This window comes from Cyprinodon variegatus, unplaced genomic scaffold (genome assembly GCF_000732505.1).
Source record: "Cyprinodon variegatus isolate N-32 unplaced genomic scaffold, C_variegatus-1.0 Scaffold299, whole genome shotgun sequence".
Classification (NCBI taxonomy): domain Eukaryota; kingdom Metazoa; phylum Chordata; class Actinopteri; order Cyprinodontiformes; family Cyprinodontidae; genus Cyprinodon; species Cyprinodon variegatus.
Window position 1 is genome coordinate 430651 of NW_015150752.1, and position 25655 is coordinate 456305.

Below are 25655 nucleotides of genomic sequence, written 5' to 3' on the forward strand. Positions count from 1 at the left end.
ACAAACCGAGAAAAGAGATGAAAGAGAATGTGGTAAAGACCGACTGGTCTTAAGAAAAGTCTGATGGAGATTTTTGGTAAATTGGGAACATTAGCAGTTAGACCTGGGTTAATCTTGATTAAAACCTTAACTAGGACTTTCTTCCTGCTTATGTTTGATATGTCTACCTTTATATCAAAGTTATATAATATCAGTTATACAATAACACTCTGAAACTATATCATATACATATATAGCGTAATTTATCATATATTTAGGTTAAATTCATTCAACATAGGTGGTCCAACTCTACATTCCTACATATACTATTAATCACAATTTATGCACATCACAATTACTGTAGGCCCTCATTTACACATATTCTATACAGATACGATATTATGTTACTCTTGTGTTCTTCAATTCTGCTTTTTTTTTAATACCTGATTTTTCTATTTTGTGACCATTTGAAAGGTTATAACACAAATGTTATTTTGATGAATATTAAACAATATTAATATGCAAATTTACTCCAGAATGTAATTACAGCAGTTGTAGATAGAAATGGGGAATTTTGAGACTTTTTAAGGACCATGGTGACCTTGAAGTAAGGGCAAGTAACCACAAAAAATTATTTTGAAAATTAACCGGATGTTTTATTTTTGTTTCGCATATGACTTCCGTAATATCTGCTCCTTTCCATCTTGCTGCGTTGAGCTCAGGCAGAAATACAAAAACAGGTTTAACATCCAACACTGGAAAAACGAGTGCTGAATAAACTTTTCATTTTCAGCCAAAGACATCGCTAACATATTAAATTAACTGACTGCCGATACCAACGGAGTTATATAAACTTTGGTTCGATGTCTTGATGAATGAGTAATAAACAGGTTGTGTTTATGTCTCATTCTGGTTCAAAATAATTAAGAGTACCAAGGTCGGATTCAATTCATGATGGTTTAGGGGCAAACTGGAGGATTCATCCTGTATGAATATTACAAGTGATAATATAACATGAATGGCAAATAATACATGCATAAGAGCCACAAAAAAAAGTTGAAAAAAATTCTCTATTACACTACGGTAGAAGTTTGACTTACTTAGAAATTCATGGGAGGCTGTTGAGAAGAAACCCGTTGGTTGTTTTGTTCAAATATACACGTAGACTTGGAAAAAGATTTGCACGCAAATCTCAAAGGAGCATTTGTTCGTGCCTAGAAACCTAGTTTGGTTTCCTCCTTGCCTAATCTGTTCTGGGTGGAGGGAGCCACACCATTGGTTATCTTACTGCTTTGGTTCTCCCACGAAATTTGATAAGATCTTATGATGAGAAATGTACAGTATGATTCTGTTACTTCCTGGACAAATGAACTCCCCAGGGAGAAACCCACACTCACATTAATGCCCTTAGGAGTCAGTAAAGGCAAAATATTTTCATAGACTATTTAGTTTAAGCTCATCTTATCTTATCCAGAGACCCCCATGACACTGTCCCTGCCTCTCTCCCTCCCTATTCAGGAGCTAGAAGCTACACCAACGTAGCAGCTCCAGACCTCCTACGCTACATTAACACACAGTCTATTCTGTATATAGTATATGGTTATAAACTATATAGTTTATATAGTATAATGTATGTTTTATATTGTATATAGCTATAGATTGTGTATTCTTTACATATATCTAATTTGCACCATTGCATCAAATTCCTTTTCAGTGCAAACCTATTTGGCAATAAATCTGATTCTTATCTTTTTTCTGACCTGATCTGGGTTCTGCTACACATAAAACAGTAATGATTTTATGTATAGCAGATTTTCTAAATACGAAAAATGGATTCTGCAATTGGGAATTCACTTCAATCCACACAAAGTAAAAATCTAGGGTCAAAACTTGTTAAAGGTAACAAAGAATAAAATCCCCCATACAGTAATGCATTCTGCACAGACTTACCTTACACCTGCACTGCAGGCAGGGTCCTCTCCCAGCGGGGGAAAACTCTTCTCCATTAGCATACACGTTCCCATCAAACTCACAATCTTCAGCAAAAAGGAAAAAAAGCATTTAGTCTTTGCTTAGGTTTAAAAAAAAAACAAAAAAAGAATGCTTACATATAAAAAAAAAAGGACACATGATAAAAATATTCCCTGCTGACCTTTGCACTCAGAACAACATTGTCCAGTCCTCTTTGCTGGATGACTGCAGTCTGGTGCAGGACAAGAGCCCCCCCTTCGTTCACAGGACACCTCACCATCCTAGGAGATAGATTTTAGATGGTATTTGGGACAGTCTAATGCTAGGTATACAGTATCTGTAATCTGAATGACAGAACAGAATAAGATTATTATTTTAAAGGCTCTATAAATCATATCCTATTTAAATTAGCTTGTTTGCAAATTTCAACAGTGACAGCGTTTTGTTTCTACCATTGCTCTTTTTGTATATCAGAAGCTGTAAGATAGGAAAATCACTGCTCTAGATCTCAAATTTTAAGGAACTCACAGAGCAGCGGCAGTGAAGGCAGGGGTCAACCGAGGAGGTGAACGTCTGGCCTTTCACATAGACCACTGACTCATATTCACACGTGTCACATCTACAAATTACAGAACAGTTAAGCTTAGGCAGAAAAACAAAAAAACATGAGAGTGATTGTAACAAATCCATAATCTGACTAATACTAATAATCAGATGTAAGTATTGTGCATTAGTTTTTGAATGCTCTTTACCGAGGGCAACAGTCACCGGCATGATGTACAGGGTTGTGACAAGTCAAATGAGGGCATTGAATCATTGAACACACCATATTTCCATCCTAGGAGTTATAAAAACACATATATACGTTAAAATCAACCCCTAAATTCAATATAAGAAAAAAATAAACACAGTTTATTAATAGTTATCTACGTACCGCACATCTACATTCCTGACAGGGGTCTCTGGGAATCACAGCTCCATTAGGGTAGTAATGTCCATTTACATTGCAGTCTACATGATACAAACAGACACAGACACATATGGACCCTCCTTTATTGGTTTAACTCCACAAGTAAAAGAGAGAAACCCACCGTGACAAACTGGACAGCAGCTATCAGGGGGAGGAGGTGCAGGATTTTCACAAGGGATATGGCACTGCTGCATCGCACAGCTAACCTGACCATCCTGATCCCCGAAAGAAACAGAGTTACTGAAGATAAAGTCAAAGGCTGGAAAATGCACGCTTCAGACTTTTTTTTTCTTTTCTTTTTTATCTCACCAAGCAAGTGCACACTTCACAGGCATTCTCTGCTGACCTCCACTCAGCTCCATTGTCATACCTGACACCAAAATGGGTACAACCTGCCAAAACACACTTTCGTTTATTTATATTCTTCTTCCAAACATTAGCATTAATAAGACTAATTTAAGAAAAAGGAAAACTATTATAAAAACAAACATTTCAGTTGTAGTTTTACTAGACATTGTGTACATAGCTGTATAATAGCATGTTATTTTTTATCACATATTTGAAGTTTTTCACAGTTCCTCATGTGGAAACTTAAAACTTAACTGCTGTGCTTAACCAAATAGAACAATATTTTTTATAGAACATTTTTATTTGGTTTTCATTCCCTTTTACAAATACTTGGATGCTTCCCTTTATATAACTTCAGTAGACATTTGTTTGGGCTGTATTTTACTTAAGGGGAATCAAAACCAACAAGGTTTAATAAATGGCTTTTGTGATGTCAATTTTCCTATAAACCTGTAAACGGGCGCAGGAAAACAGAACCAGTAGTTCAGTTTGTATATTATCATTAGGTAAAATAACCCTGCTACTATATTTCTTTAATACTGTTGATATATTTCAACAGAACCAAAACATTAAGATTGAATAAGGATAATACAATAAAATACAGAACCTTGTTTGCAGTCTGCAGTTGGTGACACTGTGCAGTCATCTGGGGGGCATGGCTGAGGTGAACAGTCCCTGTTACCACCCTGGTACCAGAAAATAAACACAAAACAAGACAATGAACAAATAAATAAAATGAACTTCATAGATCAGAGCATTTCTTTTTTAGTGAGTGTCCAGAGTCAACTTCCCACCTTACACGAGCATGTCTGGCAGCCATCAAGAATGTTATAGGATACGTTGTGAACTCTACAATCTGGATGACACCCTAAAGATGACACACATATTTAGCACTGTTAGGAATCAAATATGGTAGATTTCCAGGGGTGAAAGAGACCAAATGAGAAATTTCCAGAGGATTGTCTATAAAATCATAAAACTATTTCTAATAAGGGAGCTAAAAGTATCTAGATGTGATAGAAAACATTGTTGCACATCAGAGCCTAAAGGAAATGTCATTTTCACTTAGCCTAGATATCTCAGCAGTTAATTACTTTAATGACAGACCTCCAGAGGACAGAAACAATGTGTTTGTGTATGCGAGTGCACAATAATCAAGGAGGGAGACATGGACTGGTAGGGCTGCCTACTGTGCAAGTAGCCAACACACATGCAAAGGAGATCAAAGGAGAGGTGATTGTGTGTTCTCTTTTAGTTTGATGCCTGCCCGCACAGGAAAATTAGGTAAAAGATGAAAGATGACAGATAATGACATAGGAGCTATTCAACTCCATAGAACCGTGGTCATTTCTCACCAAGATCCAGATCCCCATGTGAAAAAAATAAGGGATAGCTCATTACGATATTAAAGCTTTTGTTGCACTTGCTCTGCATGTATGCAGAAGATAAAAAAAAAAAAAAAAGTCTGTAAAGTAGTTCTAAACACAAAGGAAGGTTAAACTTTGTAACAGACCACCACAGGGAAATACAGTAAATGGTGCATGTTTTACTCAATTTAATTGTTTGATGAGTAGAATAATAAGATTTAAGTCGTAAACCAGATAAGCTACTATCCGGTCTGAAAATGATTGTTAAATACAAGCTGGTCTCAGAACATATCAGTTTTATTAAAGTTATCTACCGAAGTGTATTTAAAACACTGTTCCTGAGGAATAGGATGGAAATGTCAGGTTTCTGGGTTTGAGCATTCTAGGACTGGTGTAATAAGAGCAATGAAACATGGTTTGGCATCAAAATGTCAAAACCAAAGATGTGCTTTTATTCTAAAGGAGATGTAGTTACCTATTTAATACCCTATGCAATAACTATTTCCTATTATAATATATTGACTATCAATTTAGGTCTAATAACAGAAAACAATCGTGTCCAAAATAGAAACCAAAAGCAACCCTAAATTGTACCGATACTGAGAACAACATTTATATAGAATAAAAAGAATATGTAACTTTGGCAGGAAATCAAAAAATCAACCTTAAGATGAACAAATTTTTATCACCTGTATTTTTGTTCTCGGTTTTGCAAGTGACCTTTCCAGATGAACACAAACACATAGTCGTGGGGTCACTCTGCCATCGTTGTCCCTCTTCCATTTCATGTCCCTCCCATACGCATCGATGCTTCACACACTCACATCCTTCCAGGTATGTCACGCGGGATAGTAGATCCACATTCTTTTACAGACCAGGAGAAGAAATCTATATTAGCTTTGGCATATTTTAAAATGCGGAGCATTTTGGCTATAATTATCACCTGAGCTTTGACCATGTCCAGCATACGAGCCATCTCTTCCACTGTGCTCACCAGCCTCTCCAGCCTGTCAACTGTCAGTTCCTGGTAGGCTCCATGAGGAGAGGCTGGAGGCCCCAGCACTGCAGGCCTGTGCTGCTGATCTCCCTGGATGTCCCTGGTATTATAGTCTGTTTGCTCCTGTGGCCTGTGGTCTGTTTGATGTTTACTGGGTGAGGTATCATGGTGGAACATATGGTTGGTTTCAGCAGGGAAATTTGGACCATGTGTGTCTTTGTTATGAGACTGAGGCAGGTCATCTGGAAGAAAACACAAATAGTTTGTCGTAGTAAAGGGAAGCAAAACATTTCTAAGTCTTTTTTTTCTAGATAAGCTGTAGGAAAACTGTGTTGTAAAGATTTATCCTAAAGATCACAAAAGGAAGACCCACGCTGGGGAAAACTAAAAAACAGGGAAATGTCTTGTAATGATCCTGATATAAAATCAAGCAGGAAAAAAAAAAAAAAAAGAAGAAATAATACAAAAAAAAATAATAATAATTGGATCCGGCGGTAGCCAGAGGAAACCTATGCATCAAGTCCTGTTAGAAAACAGATTTTTATTCAGGAGTTATTAAAATGTTATACCTGTAATGTTGTCACAGCTCCACGGACGGCTCACATACGGTTTCAGTGATAATTCGGCTATTTTCAGATATCCCTACATAGAAATAAAAAATGATAAAGTTGTATTTTACAACCACTGCTGTTTTTTTTTTTTGTTTTTTTTTTCCTTTTCCAATCTCTTTGATGTTTACGTTTTATATGTCTTTGATCAGTTAATATTATGAGTCCTGGAATGTCATAAATCCAATCGATTTAAACAAAAAATGCTTTATAAATTACATTCTGAAAAACAGACAGACACTGCACAATACCCTAAACATCCCATCCCCTAAGTGACACATGCTGGACCATGACGGCAGCAGTATTATGTGGTGGGAATCCTTTTTTCTTAAAAGGTACATATATAAGTGGTCAAATTGCTTGGAGAAGCAAGGAGTGAAATATAGGACATTTCTGGATACATAAACTGTCAGACTTGCTAAAGGCTTAGGACTATGGAGGACGTTCATCTAGCAGCGGGACAATAACACTAAACACAAAGCCAATTGTACAAGATAACTATTTTTTAACAAACATAACTGTCTTAGAATGACTCAGCCAAACTCCAGACATAAATCCAAGATAGATCATCTACTTTCTGTTGGTCTGTCAAATGAAATTGCAGTTTGGGAGGGATATTTCTAAATGCCTTTTACTCCATGTACATGAAACTTACATTAAATTTGCCATCTTGTTTTCCTGGTGTGCTCCCAACAGCAATTACAACATCATGTGGAACGTCCAACCTGACCCTTTCTCCACTTTTCATTCCTATAACAACAGCTTCTTGACAATTGGCATAAAACACCAATCTCTCCGGTTCCAGGCTCACAGCCAGCTTTACCCATTTACCCCCAGAGGCAGGACTTGTCCTCGGAAAAGGAAAGCTGGAAAGTAACACTCCAGCAGAGTAGTAGTCCAAATGCAGAGAGTTATTGATGGTGGAGGAGATGATTTGGAGGATGGGAGCGGATGCTGTGGAGAGAGAAAAGAGGGTAGCACTGGATCCTGATGCCTGACGTAAAACCAAATGCACAGCGATGCTGCCTTGAAAGTTGGAGTGCAGGAAGCTGGAGTATTCCTCAGGAAGGATCAGGGGGGCTGCTTTTGAACGGATCTTATACATCGGGCCGCTTTGACTCTGCAGTCTGGAAACACCACCTCTATGCTGAGATAAGTTTAGAGCTCCTAGAAGGTCAATTGCTGCAAAAAGAGAAAAAAAGAGAAGAAAGCCTGAATCTATGCTTCATCGGGGCAGAATAATGACCTAGATCCTGGATCAGGATGTTAGTAAGTGGTTATGGCAGTCATTTCCTCATAGAATGAGGTGCCAATGATGATGCTATCAGTCCAATCTGTATGCCTGGAGCACAACAGCAAAAATAATTTGCTAAATCAGTTCTACTATCAAAAACTGTTCCTATCTAATAAACAAGAGATAAGACTTTTTGTTGGAAGCAGCTTAAAAGGTTTTGGCCTTTATAGAATCATGACAGCTGTCAACTCTGCATATATAAGTGACAAAAAAAGAGCATATATACCGTATATATATATATATATATATATATATATATATATATATACATATCAATGAAAAGGGGGTCATTGTTTTGGGGTGCAAAATGTGGAGCTGCTGAGATTTGGGTACATCTGTGATAATGCTGAAAATCCATATTATCCATCAGTGTCTATTCCTCTAAGCCAGGCATCCCCAAACTCGGTCCTCGAGGGCCGCTGTCCTGCAGGTTTTAGAGGTTTCCCTGCTTTAGCACAGCTGATTATGATGATTGCAGTAGAACAAAAGCCTGTTAATCAACTATCAATTAAAATCAGCTGTGCTGGAGCAGAGAAGCATCTAAAACCTGCAGGACAGCGGCCCTCGAGGACCGAGTTTGGGGATGCCTGCTCTAAGCCAAGAGGATATGCATTTTTTGGCAAGGCTGAGGTTCATAAGACCACCAAGATCTGCATCTCCTCTGTTTTCACACCAAATATTGCTTATTTTTATGTAACTCATACCAGCGACTAGGAATACATCTGTAGTCATGCAGAAAGTTTTCAATGATAGATGTTTGTGAATCCTCTAATATACCGGGGATGCTATGTTTATGGCTGACTCTAAGGTGCCCGAAAAAAATAATGCAACCGCTTTTGGCATTTACTTAACCATATTGAGTTACTTTAACACAATTTTTTTATGTCCTACCCTGCTAACATGAGACACTGGTGTTAAAGTAACTCAATATGAGTAAGTAAACGCCAAAAACGGTTGCATTATTGTTTTCTGTGATTTTAACCACCTTATTTTATTAGGGATGCACGATATTGGGATTTTGGCCGATATCCGATATGCCGATATTTATGTAGCCGATAACCGATACCGATGTTAAAGCTGGACAAAAATAAGTAGTCATTGAAAATAACAGTTTTGTTATCCATTTCTGAAACTTTGAAAAATAATATACTCAAATATATTTTCATATGCTGATATCAAATAGATTTTTAAAAACGCGGTATCGATCTATTTTACTTTCAAAATCTCGTGAAATTTCATCGTTCTGTTACAAACTCTCGTGATATTTAGCAAATTATTGTGAGATTTTGTTAGTAAAATAGATCGAAACCGCGTCAATATATCAACATATAAAAATATGGCAAAATTTCGATGACATATAGCAATATTTCATTAGTAAAAGAGATTGATATGGTGTTTTTAAATGGCAATATATCAGCATATGAAGATATTGTGATATTTTAATGTATCAATATTTTTTCCCTTATCTTTAGAAGTTTTTAAGTCTGTAAAAAAGAAGTTTTTGAGGAAGAAGTAGTAGTATTTTTTATTTTTTTTTTAGACTTTAGAAACTCAGAAGCTGATCAAATATCGGGTTAAATATCGGTGGGGTGGCCGATGTCCGATATTCAGTTTTAAGGCCGATACAGGCCGATACCGATAGGGGGCCGATTATATCGTGCATCCCTATATTTTCTTTTTCTTTTTTATGAACTACACACGACAAACTAAGAACACATACTGTAAGCATTACTATGAGACATGTTCGATCATCCGACCTATTCCTTAAAGTTTAAAACACATCCCCTCCGTTTTTTATTTCAATGACATTTACAACAGTAGTTTAGAGTACATGTGAGAATATATTGGTAATTCCAGGTGGGGATTTACCATCAGGCAATACTAGGCAGTTGCCCAGGGCCCAAAGTTCCTGGGGGCCCCATAAAACTCTGTTTATTCATTCATGTATGGTTAATAGAACTATTCCTTATTTGTGCAGATTAATTATGTTTCTGGTAAAGATCCTTTAGCTAAAATGCCATCAGCAGCAAACCATTTGAAAACAAATGATGCAAAGAGCAGTATTGCCAACTTAACACTTGTCCCTATATTTAGTGACTCTTCAGACCCCTCCAGTACTTTTATTTCAAAAAAAGCGTTTTGTTTTATGTGTTGTCTTCTCGGTTCAGAGGGTCCCCGGCCTGTCTTTGCCTAGAGCCCAAAATTTCCTAGATCCGCCCCTGGGTAATGCTATATCAGCTAGAAGTGTTTATTCATGTAAAACAGCAGGGGAGGCATGCTTCGAGCAGCCATTAAAGCTGCACTGCCAAAGTGCGTAACAGTGCACCTGTAGAAGTAGACATTATTCTAAAATGTTGGGTAAATCTAAATATTACATTTTAATATGATAAATCTAACTCTACAACCTAAATCTAATTTCTAAATGTTATTCTATATATAAATATTAAATCTATATCTCTTAGACTTACATAAACTTTGTGATTTTGTATAAACAGAGTGTAGCTACACAAAACGAAATTTTGTTTATGCCGATTGTAGACAGTGAATGAGTAACAGCTTAGCAGTAAAGAGGAACATTTCCATTCATAAAGTACAGCAGTGATCAAATATAAGTGTGGGAGAAAAACATGGTGCAAAAAAGCATTGATGTGGAAGTTCAGAGCAGTGCAAAAAACAAATAAGTATATGTGGTGCAAAAATGCAGTAGATCTCAATCTTAAATCATATCTAAATCTTCAATCCAAATTTTTATCTTAAATCTAAGACTGACATTTTGGGAAGACATGCTAAATAACCAGGCATCCAGCAACTTGGAGGGATATATAGATATATATAAGTAAAATATGTATAATCAAATCTCATTTACATTGAAGATTTATTTATTTAAGATATATTTTAGCTTTATCTTTCGTTTTTGAATTTAAGACTTAGTTGTATGACTTTGATTTAGATATGTAAGATATAAATATAGATGTAGATATGTAATCACATTAGGATTTAACAGTCAAATTTAAGATATATTTAAACAAGAACAAATATAACAATTTGAATATTTATATATTTAAGATATATTTTAGATTTAACTTTCAATTTAGATTTAAGACTTAGTTGTACAATTTAAATACAAATACAGCACATTGAAAATTGAGGATTTTTAATTTGCCACTAAATGTTAGAAAAAAAAGCACTAAATGTAAAGACAGTGTGTTAAATTACAGAAATGTATTTACATTCTGCACCCCATACCTGAACAACTTTTGGTAATAATTACTTTAAAAAAAAAAAAATACATTGCATATAATCTCTTATTTTCTTAAGATTTATTTTAAAGCATGCATATAGTTTATCTTTGTCAAGTTGGGTTTGGAGGTTTGACAGGATCATAATGCAGACACAAAAGCTTGAGGTGGTTACTGGAAGGTTTAATAACAAAAAAGGGTAACAGAAGCAAAAATCCAAAAACATAAATCCACTAAAAAACTGAAGCCCAGGAATACTCACAACAAGGGGGCAAAGAAATGACGACAAACCAGCAAAGAGTGACTGAACAGGAGGAGAATAAATGGTAGAGAGAAACAAAGACCAGGCTAATTAGCAGATTGGGGGCAGGTGTGAACAGAGGGGCGAGAAGGGAGCTATGGAAAAGGAGACTGACACAAAACGGCAAAAAAGAAATATCTAAGAACTAAAATACAATCAAAAATAATAACTAGAACACAAGAATTGAAATAAGACCAATGAAAACTCAGAGGTAAAACTTGAACAGAACCCAAACCATGACCAATCTTAACTTTTCATAATTACGTTGTACATTAATATGCACTATATAATTAAAACTTCCTATATCTTTGCAGAAATAATTTTAGTTTCGCTTTTACTGCTTTTAAATTATTTAAATGTCAACGTTTGAAGCATCTTTAAAGTGTACATTGGCATAGATTTGGCGGTGGTTCACCATATCTCACCATTCTCCAGACTGGGCGCAGACTGTCCTTGCAAAGACATCGCAGAAAACCACAGGAAGTGGAGCAGCAGCAGCAGCACCGTCCTCGGTTTGCTGCTTTCCATTCTTCACAACAACATGGAGCACAATCCGAACACTTTATGCGACGGTTCTGTTGCTCATTGTCCTTTTTATCCGATCTGATGCATTAGGGTCATATAAGCCCTTCCCAGCGCTTCTCAGTGATCTCTCCAGAGAGCGCGCGAGGCGAAAACATGAAACATCTGGATACAGGCAGGACGTCACTGCTCTGAAGTCTCACTCTCTTTCTTAATCCCCCCAAGGGGCCTCTGCTTTACTATTTGCAGTAAACTGAAACACATTAACAACTTTTTTTGTGCATATGTTCAAATGCAACCTAGGAAGAGGATGGGAATGCAGGCATCAGGTTAAAAGTTCAGGTACTCAGTCTGTGGGAGGTCACCAAATGCTTTTCTCTTTGTGCCTTTTCTGAAACGAGCATATATTTTTGCAGGCTACATTTATTGTCTCCTCTTTTTTTTCTTCGTTTCCCCCTTTTTTATTTTTGCTAGAAAAAAATCAAACAAACAAAAAAAAAACAAACAACTCCAGTCTTCACTATTCAGTGGTGTTAATGCTCTTGTTCTGGAAGTCAGCTAAAACCTGGTGTGGACCCTGGAGGGGGAGTTATCCTGAAGCTTTGGCTAATTTGTACACATGGAGAGAAAAGACAGAGGGCGGGGGATAAATACAGCCTTGGTTACTTTTGGAAAAAGTCCCTGAGTTCATCTCACTGTGCAATAAAACCACTCTCTTCTGTCTCCACAAGAATTCCCACAGATCTCCAAAAAGTCAGTTAAGTTAAATCCGAGGATCATAACAGATAAATCTAAGACTTTCAGCACCAAAAATGTTAATTATCTACCCACATTTCTTGATTTAGCATTGTGTGAGGATAGTACTTAAAAAAAAAAAACAGATGTCTATACTTTAGGATTCATCAGCCTGAAGGTTCTGTCATCGTTCTGTTGTCAGACTCTTGTCCCACATCATCCACTGCAGGAGATCCATGCAGGGTGGCTAAATGCGATCTAAGGTCTTCTCACTCTCATTCCACATACCAAACAAAACCTCACCTGTGACTCTGACTCATGCCTCTTTGTCTGTAATAACACAATTTAACCCCCATCCCCCAAAGGCTCTAGATGATCTATGTTTTTACTCATACATCCTTTGAAGATCTTAATGCTTTCAGGCCATGGGGGCTGATTAAGAACTTAGATTAAGAGGAGAGCACAAGAGACATTGCAGCAAGCGAGGTGACTGTAGACTGTAAAACATGCTCCTAATGCTTGGCACTGATATGGGTGACTAAAAACCAAACAGATGGCAATGGTTTTTAAGGATGAAAATAAAATGGGGTTAAACGCGAATACCAGTAACTATTCTCACATTTTCATTCTTATAAAAAATAATGATGAAATTGAAGTCGCTGGTTTTTCACACAGAAGTAGAATAACTTTGAGTTTTACACATAAAATAGCATTTTACACTAAAACCTCAAGTCAGAAGGTCACATCCTTTACACGTTTGTGGTTTCCCCCAAATGCCTTGTGGCAACCTGTAAATGGGACTTCTGGCTCTCTTCCAATAATATTTTTTTTTTGGTCAGGCGCGTTCTTGGTCATCATGTTGTCGTCTTTTTCATTGACATATTCCAGCAGTCCTCTGACATCTTCACAGAACAGCTGGATTTGTAAATACGTTTGATAAGCACACACAAACATATATATATATATAGTATTCCAGTATTGCTAATCACTTTAATGTTTGTCAAATTAGATGAGTTAGATTTGTGTTTTAATGTGGCAGAATGGGAATAGGTTCAAGGGGTCAATCATTTGACTTATCTTCTGGCAACAACTCTGCTGACATCCAGTGGTCATGTCCAGCTATAGTATAGAAACATTTGCTTTCAGTCATATGATGAAACAACCAACTAATTTAGATACCCAGTATCAAAACAACAACACAAACTAGGTCAGTGTTCAACATTTCCTCCTCTTTGGTAATTTTAAAGGTTCTATATCATGCTTTTTTTTTTACTTTCAAAATGAACAGTTGGCATTGCCCCTAAGAGGTATTAATTTGATATTAAACATGAGCTCTCCTTTGGTGCTTTTTCTTATCACTTCTGCTTATAAGGTCAATTTTTAGTATGACTGAATCTGAGATCTCTTACAGCCCAAAAAATATTTAAATATTTGCTAAAAAAAAAAAAAAAAGAAGAAGAATATACTGTCAATGTCCAGATTTGCTTATAAAAGAAACACGTATTCTTGACTTTTAGCTTCCAAAACAGCTCACTGATCGTATAAAGTGAGTGTGTCTCTTCCAGGATTAGACTGGTCATCACTGTTCTACATAAAACACTGATGGTCACTTGTATTTCCCAGACAGGGAGCAGCTGCTGCTCACACAAGAAAATTCATAAGGATTACTTAGACATGCATCAAGCAAAATATAACCCTATAGAAAAAAAATTAGATTAACTGAAGCCTCTGTGTCTTTGTGTTTTTCATGCCTCTGCATGCTGTGACAAGAGTGTAAACGGGTGCAGGTTAATCTTCACAAGGTAAACAGCCGCCATTTGATAGCTAATCCCATGTCAGGCTCCATTAGTTTGTCACACAGTGCTAATTGAATAAATCCAGCTGGCAAATGCTGTGTAAAGTACTTGCTTGGACCCTTATAACAAGCTGTGACTTGAACAGTACTCTGAAATATGCATTAATGGTATGGGGAATGCTGCTCAACGAAACCAAATGAGACAATGGCACGTTAGTGCTGGATGTGTTTCTTTCCTCTGGAGGTCAAGTGACGGTCAGATCTCCAAAAGGAACCCCTGACTTGGTCTTTGAACCTACAGTTAGGTTCTTGCCACCTCTAATCTGATCGGAGTCTTGACCAGATAAAGCCCCACCTTTATTTTTCAGCCTCTGAGCTGGCGTTTATCCCAGGACACACAGCATAAGCTGTTGTCTGCTCTTTCATTTGTAACAGGGAGGGGAGTGGGGGCTTAGCTTGTGTGTTTGAGACAGGCGGTCTGATCTACGACTGACCATAGTTTATTCCCGAAACCATCTTTTTATCTCTATTTTCGGTATTTACCGGATATCTGGCATTTCAGGAATCAAAGATGTTGTGTTCATCGCAAATTAGAAGAAGATGGAGGCTGACAGGAGAGCTGCAAGGGATTTGACAAGAGCAGGTCAGTCAGCTTGAGTCCCTTTAACAGAGTAGATTGGAGGGTATCCAATAAGTTGGGCATGTAATGGCAAGTACCTTGACATCCGTCTCACTCTGCTTAATGGTGTGTTTTGATCTGGATGTTATTGCAGATTATTTAGATACAGTTTACTCAAATAAAATGGATTAAAAGAGGTACATTTACAAAAGACACTGGGAACCTGGGAGAAGCATTAAGATTTTAGTATTAAAAAATGATTAAATGCCAACCTTAGAATCTTCAGTAATTATCAGCAGATATTGTGATTAGTGCTTATGAATGAAAAAGGAGATAAGAAAAGCTGAAAGGTCAAAATGAAATAAATAGCAAAACCCACTTTGATAGATTTGAGTATTATACAACAAAGATGTCTTTATTTATGTTCTTTTCGTCTCACAATCTGGTGATGATTCTTAAAAATATATGTGCAGGAGTGCATTAAGAAAAGTCTTCTGACAAAAGATAACATTTGTGTTTGCAGTTTCCTTTCCTTTTACTGAACAAGAACTGGTTTCTGAGGAATGGCCCTCTCAGTGACCATTCATTCAACTCTGTTGAAAGCATTGCTGGTCCTTTTATGTCTGCGCGCAGTTGCAGGTATAAATCCACTTTGCAACTTGCAAAGATTTCCTCAAAGGTGTCAAGAGATTGCCTCTCCTGACATCATGCTTCTGTATCTTTTTTTCTCAGGCATGTCTGGCTGGTCTGAATGTTTAGAGGGTCAGAATGTATTTGTAAAAATAAAAGAAAACAGTCCCTCTGGAGATATTGTCGCTGCGTTTGTGATGGAAACCGGCATGGAAGGAGTTTGGTGGAGTCTGTCTGGGAAGGATGCTCACTGGTTCTACTTAGACGGAAGAAACATCCGGCTGAACACGTCAGATGAAAAGATCCTTGACCGAGAGGTAATGAGGATGTGTTTCCTTTAGCAATACACAGTAAAAGAAAAAACATGTCTCATTACTACAATCTAAAAAGTGACCTTAGTGATAGTCTGGCATCACAGTGAAGGAGTTTTATCAAATCTATTAAACTGATAAAGAAAAAAAAAACCTCCAACCCTGTCCTCAGATCTCACACTTCATCTTGTCAGTTTGTTCCCAGCCAGCTGCCTTCAAGTGGTCAAAGCTGAAGGTCGACCAGATTAGCTGTCTCTCTCTCTGAGCCTCAGTCTCTGCGTCTCTCACTTTATTGAAAAAATACAGGATAAATAAAAGTTGTGGCCCACAAACTATAAGTGTGAGCCTACAAGGTTTGCATGGTCACCATCTACACTAGAGACATTTTGCTTTCTTTTATGTTTAGTTGTTCAGATGCAATGTAGAAATGTCTCTACATTTTAAAGCATCTTACTAAAAGCTGGATTTACAGCAAATGTAAAGTATCCCGATTGTAAATATATTTAAAAGACATTTATCAAAATTAAAAATGGATCTCAAAATTGCAACACTCATAAAGAATTATTTTGAACCAAACAGCTGAATAAGAAGGTTTGTCCTTTAAAAAGAGGCTGATTTGAGTTGATGAACTGTTTTCAACAGCAACGCTGAAAGCAATTACAGAATGACATTTTCATTAGAAATAGACATGAACTGCTGGGTTTAGTCTCTTTAAAATGTGAATACAGATCGTCAACAAAAGCAGATAAAAAGTTGGGCAATAAAGTCAAAATAAAATGTAATAAGGTCACCTTCTCTTTTTATATTTTTATATTTTTATTCATGACATCTACCATTGCATGTTAACACAGTTTGTTTATATGGGCAAGTTTTCAAGCAATATATATTTGAAGCAGAATGGTAAATGTGGTATGTTGTAAAATAGCACATTTATATGTTCAACTGCTTTGCACAAGATCCTTCATGGTAAAAGAAAGCTGACAGGAACCCAAAGTCAAAAGTAGGGAAATATTTTTGTTATTGTTTTTTTTAGGTCTAAAATACACAATTTTCAAATGTGAAAATGCTGTGCAGCAAATTTTTATAGTCCTACGCCTAAATGTTAAGGTCATTTTTCTGCAATCAATTTGAGATAAATTCTGTACAACCTTAAATGGAACAAATACTTTAGCATTATTGATTCAACACCTGAAATCCGTCTTTTGGTAAGGAATGGGAAATAATGCCCTCAGTATTAGCAATATTTATCCAATCAGTTCCAAAAAGTTGTTCATATATGTTCTATTAGGAGGTCTCACAACTAGAAGGAGTGATATTTGACTTTTTGTTAGAGTATTGTTTATGTTAAATTTCATTATACACAAGGATTTCAAACTCCTTTATAAACATTTATATGTTTATCCTCTCCTCCAGAAACTTGGTCCAATCTTAATGGCAGAGCTATCATGTTACGAGCGAGACATGTCTCAGGTACATTTCAAACTTCTTTCCCATCCTTTGTTTCTCTTTACGTCAATCCAGAGGAAATCATAAAAATGCACTTGTTTTGTTTTGTTGCAGACTTTTTACAAAATCACGGTGGAGATTCTCAATGAGAATGATAATTTACCCATGTTTTCAGAAGAAAGTGCCCGGTCAATTACTTTGAGTGAGGTAAGACATTTTAACAAATGAACTGGTACAAACTCAACCTCATATTCAAGTGTACCTCTAAGTTTATGAATCTTTTTCTGAATATCTCTATGTTTTATTCAGCTGACTCCAGTGAATACTGTGGCTTTTACCGTCCAAGCTTTGGACGCTGATAATGATAAGATCATTTATTCAATTGACCAGACATCTGTAAGTTTGACATTTAAACTCCTGAAATTAGTGTATAAATGAGAAAGCAGTCATTGGTTGATCATGTTTCTGTGTCGCAGCCTGACGCCAAGTACTTCAGGATTGATCTGCCAAACAGCGGTGAAGTGATCCTTTCCAAACCTTTGGACTATGAGACCCAAACTCAACTCACCGTCACTATTCATGCATCTGTTTGTAACAAGGCTATTACCTTTTTTTTTTTTCTTTTTTTTTTATAATCCTACAAAGTGTTCATGCAAATAATCCATCTCTGATAAACCCTGCCCTTTGTTAGCAAGCAGTGGCATCCTATAGGACAGAGCTCTGTCTCTAATAGTGGAGATATGGTATCAGAACTGCTTGCAGAATCTTATCTAGGCATGTCTCTGCACTGAGATTGTCTACAGAGATAAGAAAAATTGTTTTTCTTCTTGTGAGGGAGGTGCCAAAGAAAAACAAAAGGAAAACAGATCACACTCCCTCTACCAAAAGCTGTTTGGCATTGGCAGAAAGGATATTGCAAGTTTGTTATAATTAACTGCTTAACCTACTAAAGTATTTTTCTAATTGATGTGGCCCCATTTAAGGGTCAATAGGCTCTATGCGCAGCTCCACTACTTCCTGAATTTAATACAGCTCCTTTGTTTCCTGTCTTTCATGATTGGATGCACTGATTAATCCAGGTGTGTATGACCTAAGTAACTGGCCAGACACACCTGGATTAATCAGTTCGTCCAGTAATGAAAGACAGGAAACAAAGGAGCTGCCTTAAATTCAGGAAGTAGTGGAGCTGTGCATAGAGCCCATTAATCGGGCTTTTCAATAGTATAGGGATGTTGCAAAGGGTTGCTACACAAAAGCTGAAAAACAAAAAAATCAACTAAGCATAAATCTCTTTATTTTTTAAACCAACTTTATGTGTGTCTGTATTGTTTGTTTTCATGTACAGCTTGTGTGGATTTTAGAAAATTCATGATAAATGTAAGTTTTTGATTAAATGTACTTTACCTTAGTATCATGTAACTTTCAAATGTCAACTAGGGGGGTGAGGTTGCTTGAGTACCCCAATGCAGAGATGAGTGAAGCAGAGATAAGTTCTTGTTGGTTTAATGTAAAACTGAGGCAGACATCCAAAAATACAAAGAACCAAAAACCAGAAAATGTTAGGGAAAACTCATGTGGGGAGCCAGAGACGATAAAGACACTAACAACAACAAGGAACCAGCAAACAGTGACTGAACATGAGGTGAATAAATGAGAGACTGAACAAAGACCAGGCTAATCAGCAGATTGGGAGCAGATGTGGACAAAGGAGTCTAGAATGGAGTTAGGGAAAAAGAGACTGACACAAGAGGGCAAGAGAAGGCAATACCTAAGAAATCAAAAACAATCAAAATGACCAGAATAACACAAAATGGAAATGAAAAAATAAAATAGAAAACACTGAAATACATGAATCAATATATAACTGAAAACTTAAATAAGAAAACTTAAACAGAACCAAAAAATGCAGAGTCATGACATCAAATAATGCATGACTTTGCTGATGACACTTTGCTTGTTCACATGTCAGGAAATGAACACTGCTGAGCACTACAACATCAGCACTAACGTCAGCATTACGGTCCAAGATGGAGATGACCAGTACCCACAGTTTCAACCCTGTGTCCTGCTGTTCCATGACGAGAACAGTCGAATTTGTACCAGCCCCGTCTACATGGTCAATGTCACAGAGGGAGAGGAGGTTTGCTTCTTTACCCACCTTGAAATATATCACGCCTTTTGTCATTTTTTCTCTCACACGTTTAAACATGTGACCACTTAACTCTGTCCCTTTCTCACCAAGTGATAGATGTGAGATATATCTGATTCTATCAGCAACACATGTGTAACATTTACAGGACATTCTGCTGGACTTTTCTCCGGGTCCAATTCATGCAGTGGATGGAGACAGAGGCCTCAGTTCTTCCATCAGTTATGCCATTATCTCAGGTACAGCACACAAAATATCACATCATGAGAAATGTACTGTAATTGTTGCATAAAAGTAACTCTGTTTGGGCTCATGTTAGAAGATGAAGAGGGGCATTTCAGTATCAACAGAGAGAATGGTGAGTTAAGACTGACCAAGGGTGTGAAAGACAGACTCCTAACTCCAGTGCTGCGACTTCAGGTCATGGTAAGACTGGGCAGTTTTTTAAAGAATCTTCCGATGCTACATCACTCTACCATGGCTTTCCATTTGTGTCCAGGCGTACCAGAATGACGATCCCAGGAAGTACTCAGTTGCGACAGTGTTGGTCCGGGTTCTGGCAAAGAACTGGTTTCATCCAGAGTTTGAGCTGCCTGAATATCACGGCTTCGTAACAGCTGGAAAGAATGCAGCCTCTCTGGTCAATACGTACGGAAGCAGAGCTCTGATTTTAAAAGTCCTGGATCCAGATTTTGATCATGTAAGGATTTTAAGTATGCACAGAATGCATAGGAAGTACTCATTTCCCTTGAACCAATTGTTACAATAAAAAGACTCTTTCTACCTCATCAGAATACTTTTTGATAGACCAAAGCAGGAGGATTTAAATGACTGATGGTTCTAAATCAGTTCATATCCTTCATACAAATACAACCCTTTAACTCTTTTATCTTTATATAAACTCCAGAGCAACCAAAACTGTCTTCAAAAGTTTTTAAATACAATATAATTATGTGTGATTAGATCTCAGCATAAATACAGGCCAAAGATTAAAGAAAAGAAAACTAGAATATAATACAAAAACTGTAATATAAAGCACAGAGAACACAGCACACAGGACAGGGATAAACTTCTGCAAAGGTTTCAAGGAGAGATCAATTTTAAAACAATATCAAAAACTTTAAAAATCTGTAAAGCCAAACAAGGACATCGTTAATCAGAGAAACAGTGACAGGCCCCCTAAAGATGTTGGAGATGCTGCAACGAACTTCAGCTAATGTAAAAGAACCCAATGAAAGGATCATTAGCCAGCCACCAATAGTCAGACTGATTATTGGTGGATGGCTGATCAGTCATTCAGGGGAAAAAGTAAACAAACAAATAAGAAAAAAAAATACATGTTCTTGTTTAATCAAAACATGTGAAAACTAATTCCAGTGAAAATGATAACGGCAGCATCATGCGGTGGGGATGCCTTTTTTCTACAGGTTCAAGGAAGCTAGAATTTATGCTAATTAAAGCTGCAAAAGACTTGAGTCTGGAGCAAAGGTTCGCCTTCAGGCAGGAAAAAGAGCCAAATCAAAAACAATTACACATTAGAACAGCCTTGATCTAAATGTTTTCAAAAGCAGAATTGGTTAAGAAGATTCATGTCTAGAATTGCAAATCTGTTTGAGAATACCACAAAAGCTAATTCTGCAAAATATGAAATCAGGCTGAACTCATAAAGTATAAAAGCCTTTTAGAACCTTGAGTAATAAATAATAATTTCTTCACTTTACTATTCTTTGGTTAACCACAAAATGATTAGAGAATGAAAATTATTAGAGTTGTTAATATTTTTGCAAAACTCTATAAACTGTGTGAACTTTATTTAAAATGCTCTATTAAAGTTTTGTTCTTTTATTTTGATGACTGATGGGCTTTTCTCCTCACAGGCTTTTAATCCAATGATCCACTTTATGTTTGCTGCAACATCCAACCACACCGACATCTATCAAGTCACACGTGGAGGACTCATAATAGCAAGGACCAGTCATCTCAAGCCAAATCAGAAGCACATCCTGGAGGTAGGACTTAAATATAATTTCCGTCTGTCGTTTTGTTCAGCTCAGTTTAAATCTCACCAACACAAAGACAACATTCATGTTTTACAAATTTAAAACACTGTTGAAGATTACAGCTGTAGACCAGGAATCCGGCGACGCTGCTTATGCTACTGTCACGGTGGAAGTGTTACCTGAAGGACAATCAAGTAAGCTCCTACAATGAAGCAACACTAACACCACTCTTGAGTGGCATGAGATAAAAAAAAAGTACAGCTTTTTCTCTTTTTACACTGTAGTCCCTCACAGTCCTCCGAGAAATGAACGCCTGACAGGCTGCACTGTGGGCAAAGCACTTTTCCTCAGCATGCTGTTCATGGGAGCCCTGGGATGTATCTTGTCTTTGTTGAAGTGGCTGAAGAGGAAATATAAAGGAATGAAAGACCCACTGGAGAGAGGCTGTGTGGCCCAGTGCAAACACCCCAATGTGGTGAGATGATTTTATTTTTCTTTTGCTGGAGTTATTACATTCAATTCCTCCTTGAGATTAGTAAAGTTTATTTTATTAAATCGAATTTACTCTGTAACAGAATACCTGTAGGAATAAGGAATACTTTATTTTAATGAAGGTAATGTAAGATTTACTTGCTTCTGAATCTAAGTTAACATGCATTGGAGGCTAAAATCCTTAAGGCATCTATATTTCAGACTGAAGCAGCAGCATCCTGTAAACGGCTGATCTCTCAAAACTGATCTCTGATTACATTTTTTAATTATCTTATTTTTTATGTTATTACATGTTTATTTTGTGTACTCCTCAAATGAAATGCCCCTGGTAGGATTAATAAAGTGGTCTAAGTCTAAGTCAGCTTCCAGTAGAACAGGAATGCTCTGCTCATTAAAAGGAACATTCAATCTGATTTCTATAGAGTGTTGTAGGCCTTCACTGTTATGAAAAAGCAATAGACAAGAACTGAAGTAGACCAAGAAACACTGTGGAAGGTGTACATGAAGCCAGTAGAACCTTAGACTTAGACTCACTTACTTAGACAGACTTTATTGTCATTTTGGACATACAGAGTGTAAACAAAAATACATTTTCTTCAGTATAGCTCTGAAGACATTTTCATTTTTAAAGTGCAAACCTGGGCTGGTTATTGCACCTTGATAATCAGAGAGAAGAAAATTGTCTAAACAATAAGAAAATCATCAGATTTTCTAAGAACTGAAAGCCCCCATTTTCATTATGTTGACAGCTATGTTAATGCCAGCTTTTCTGTGTCGATACATCCTGAATATATGTTGTACTGTTCTCCCACAGAGTTTACATTGGTTCCAACTGGTAAGTTTTGTATTGAAGCAAATCCTTTCCTTTCGTTTCGTTTCGTTTCGTTTCCTTTCCTTTCCTTTCCTTTCCTTTCCTTTCCTTTCCTTTCCTTTCCTTTCCTTTCCTTTCCTTTCCTTTCCTTTCCTTTCCTTTGCTTTGCTTTGCTTTGCTTTGCTTTGCTTTACTTTACTTTCTACTCATCAGTCAAACCTTTCACTTGCATCCTTTTTGTTCCTTCTGATTTTGTACCTATTTTATTACACCATTAAATAACAACTTTTCACTCTTAATATTCTAAATATTTTTCAAGAATTTTGGCTATAAATAGTCAATAAAATCCTTAAACATTGTGTATAAATAAGTTTCACTGATTGTATTTCATGAAACATGAGTATTTAACCACTGCTGGAGATAGGCACCAGCACCCCTCGCGACCCCACTTGGGACAAGCGTGTAAAGAAATTGGATAGATGGATGGATGAGTATTTAACCTGCATCTCATGTGTTTTCTTCATGGCTACATTTGGACCTTTAAAGTTTTATGAAAGTTAAGAGATTATGAGCTTAAGAAACAACTCTTGCTGATAGATATTGATTATTGGACTCAGAAAACAACATTTTCTAATGGCAGACTCTGATCAGAAAACAGAAAATGAATCAATCGGTAGCTGAAGCAGGTATGAATAGTCCCACTGACAGAAAGGAATTAAACAGAAACTGACATTCCTTCTTACAATTCATCCTTAGGTAAATCATCATACTGCTATGCCTAACATGGAGGAACTTTCCTTTCAAAATGAGGAATATGGAACCTGCAATCCTTCCTTTAGCCTTCCAGACACACCAGTCATTAACACCACTAAGGACGTTGCCGTCAGCACAGGGCCCTCTTCACCCAGACCAGCTTCTCTTACAGAGACCATCATCCCTCTTCCCACCGAAAGTGTGCAAAGCCCAGTGATACTAAACAATAGTCTTACTTCACCAAGCAAAATTTCCTGCTGCTCACCTGAATGTCCCCCAGAGATGAAGAACCTCAGCCCTAAGCATGAGGTAGATGCTGACAGGCAAGCTAAGGAAAATGCCAGCCTACCATATGATGTTACTTCGGACCCTTCTGAAGAGAAGTCTCACACAGATTTGGAACCAGTTGCCAATGACGACATCAAGCCCCCTCCTTTAAATGAACAAGATTTGCAAACAACCTCCTCCGACAACTTTGCAGAGTTAGTCCCAAGCCCATCTTCTCCATCTAGGAGCGAAACGGCTTCCACAGAAACGAACAAGCCGTTACCAGAAACCAATGCGGAGACAGCCCCACAGTTACCATCACCATCCCTTCTGCTCCTCAGAAAAACAGGAACACCTCCTCTCACTCTAGAGCATGGCCCTTTAAAAGCTACTTTGGTGCATATAGATACTTCCCCTACTGACACTCCTCCTGAGTCCCCAGTGGGAACAGAGCAAGCCCTGGATATTGAGGTAGACCAACCGTCCACCTCCCCATGTCATGTTGAAGCATCAGAGTCAGAAGGAGTCGTAGTGAACTCTGAAAGCCCATCACCAGAGAGGAGACCCTCAACAAACCCAGGAAATACCCTTAACAGTCATGAAGAGGAGGATGAGGAGGGTTTTCTTGGTGATGATGACGTGGACAAAAACAGTGAAGGTGAGAAGCTAATTAGAGCGACTGCTTAACGTTATATCCCTTTGATATTCTCATTCATTAAGACTTACATTTATCTTATCACAGAGGCCGAGAGTGAAGATGGAGCAAGTAAAAGGAATCTGGATGGCTAAGACCTGAAAATACATCAAGCAAGATTGAAAACACTGGACTGGTACAGCTGAAGCATGGAGAAGGATCCATACATGCAAGGCCACAGTACACTAAGAAAAGACTTTAAACAACACACAATGAACCTGAGAGTACGCACAAAGCTGACGCTACATACTACAGATGTTTTACAAAAACCAATGAAATTCTAATCCATTTTCACAGCAGCTATCTAAACAGACACACAATTTGTTTTTTGTTGTCATTTAATAATCTGTCTCCATGTTGGCTGTTTCTTTAGGTCCTGTTTACATATTTAATATGGAGAAGTTATGAGAAGCTTTACATGTACAATTAGTGTTGCAATTAGTTAACCCACCCTGATTTAATTTGTAGCCTTGGTCCCATTATTTTCAGTCCTTTCCTTGGTTACCATCATTTCTGTCCAGGCCTGTTTCGTTAGTTAATTTTTTTTTTTATCATTCTGTAAAGGCATGACTACAAAGCAATGTCTATCTTTTAAGTGTTAATGTTCATAGATTGTTTTCATTTATTATTACTTTTGTCAGAGTCAAGTTATTAGTGGAACCAACAATTGTGTCCAGATGTGTATAACGGAATAACAGCCCATATTGTTAATTTGTTAAGATACACTGTAAAAGAGCCAATAATATGGCTTCTAGATGAGGTAAAACTGGCTGGCTGAGGTTCAAGGGAGGAAGGAGGAGGATTTAAGTGACTAAATCTGGCCTGATTGATGGCATCAACAGATGGGTTGGCCTGAGTATTTTAAAAGTTTATGATCCATTCAGTTGCCAGTCCTCTGTTGGGGTTGCCCGGGTGGTGTCAAAGGTTAGAGGACACTAAGCCGGCTGGTTTGAGATCATAGAAAGGCAACAGTAACCAGACCTGAACAGAATACCAGCTCTGAACACACAGTGCGTTCTATTTGACACCAGATGGCCTACAGCAGCAGGACGCCACTCCTGTTAACTAAGACGAGGAGTCTGAGATTTTCCAACAGGCTCAATGGTCTGACAACAAGTTTTTTTATATTCACTCTTTATAATGAAAGTTGGTAATGTCAGTAAATCGGTAAGACTAATTGGTAAAATATTACACTCAAAGTTTGATACGAATTAAAAGGGTTATCTGAATCTATTATCTTTCAACATGAAAAAGCTTTTTACAGAATACTATAGAACAGTCAATTTATTTCTAGATTTTTATTTTCAACAGGCATGGTTAAAAAAAGAAAAAAAAAAGTCATTTTTTAAGACAAATA

General features: G+C 37.2%; 2 protein-coding genes across 2 annotated transcripts in view; one reads left to right on the forward strand and one right to left on the reverse strand.

The window, feature by feature from the left end:
* Window positions 1-11807, reverse strand: part of kcp (kielin/chordin-like protein) — a 32113-nt gene extending 20306 nt beyond the window's left edge. Inside the window, exons 1-14 of the mRNA XM_015384008.1 lie at window positions 11500-11807; window positions 6896-7422; window positions 6202-6274; window positions 5579-5874; window positions 5325-5499; window positions 4063-4136; window positions 3876-3954; window positions 3230-3312; window positions 3042-3135; window positions 2885-2961; window positions 2703-2788; window positions 2479-2569; window positions 2132-2231; window positions 1930-2015 (exon numbers count right to left, since the gene is read on the reverse strand). Coding sequence (XP_015239494.1) covers window positions 1930-2015; window positions 2132-2231; window positions 2479-2569; window positions 2703-2788; window positions 2885-2961; window positions 3042-3135; window positions 3230-3312; window positions 3876-3954; window positions 4063-4136; window positions 5325-5499; window positions 5579-5874; window positions 6202-6274; window positions 6896-7422; window positions 11500-11602 — 1944 coding nt within the window. The 5' untranslated portion in view covers window positions 11603-11807. The remainder of the gene's footprint in view (window positions 1-1929; window positions 2016-2131; window positions 2232-2478; window positions 2570-2702; window positions 2789-2884; window positions 2962-3041; window positions 3136-3229; window positions 3313-3875; window positions 3955-4062; window positions 4137-5324; window positions 5500-5578; window positions 5875-6201; window positions 6275-6895; window positions 7423-11499) is intronic.
* A 2760-nt stretch (window positions 11808-14567) lies between these two features.
* On the forward strand, window positions 14568-25386 carry LOC107090550 (cadherin-related family member 5-like). Its single transcript, XM_015383982.1, has 17 exons — window positions 14568-14769; window positions 15269-15384; window positions 15478-15692; window positions 17100-17156; window positions 17247-17339; window positions 17442-17528; window positions 17609-17719; window positions 19102-19272; window positions 19430-19520; window positions 19601-19707; window positions 19781-19981; window positions 21159-21290; window positions 21397-21475; window positions 21566-21756; window positions 22588-22608; window positions 23341-24262; window positions 24347-25386. The coding sequence occupies exons 2-17, from the start codon at window positions 15309-15311 to the stop codon at window positions 24391-24393; spliced, it is 2601 nt and encodes an 866-aa protein (XP_015239468.1). The 5' UTR covers window positions 14568-14769; window positions 15269-15308; the 3' UTR covers window positions 24394-25386.
* Window positions 25387-25655: the final 269 nt, after the last annotated feature.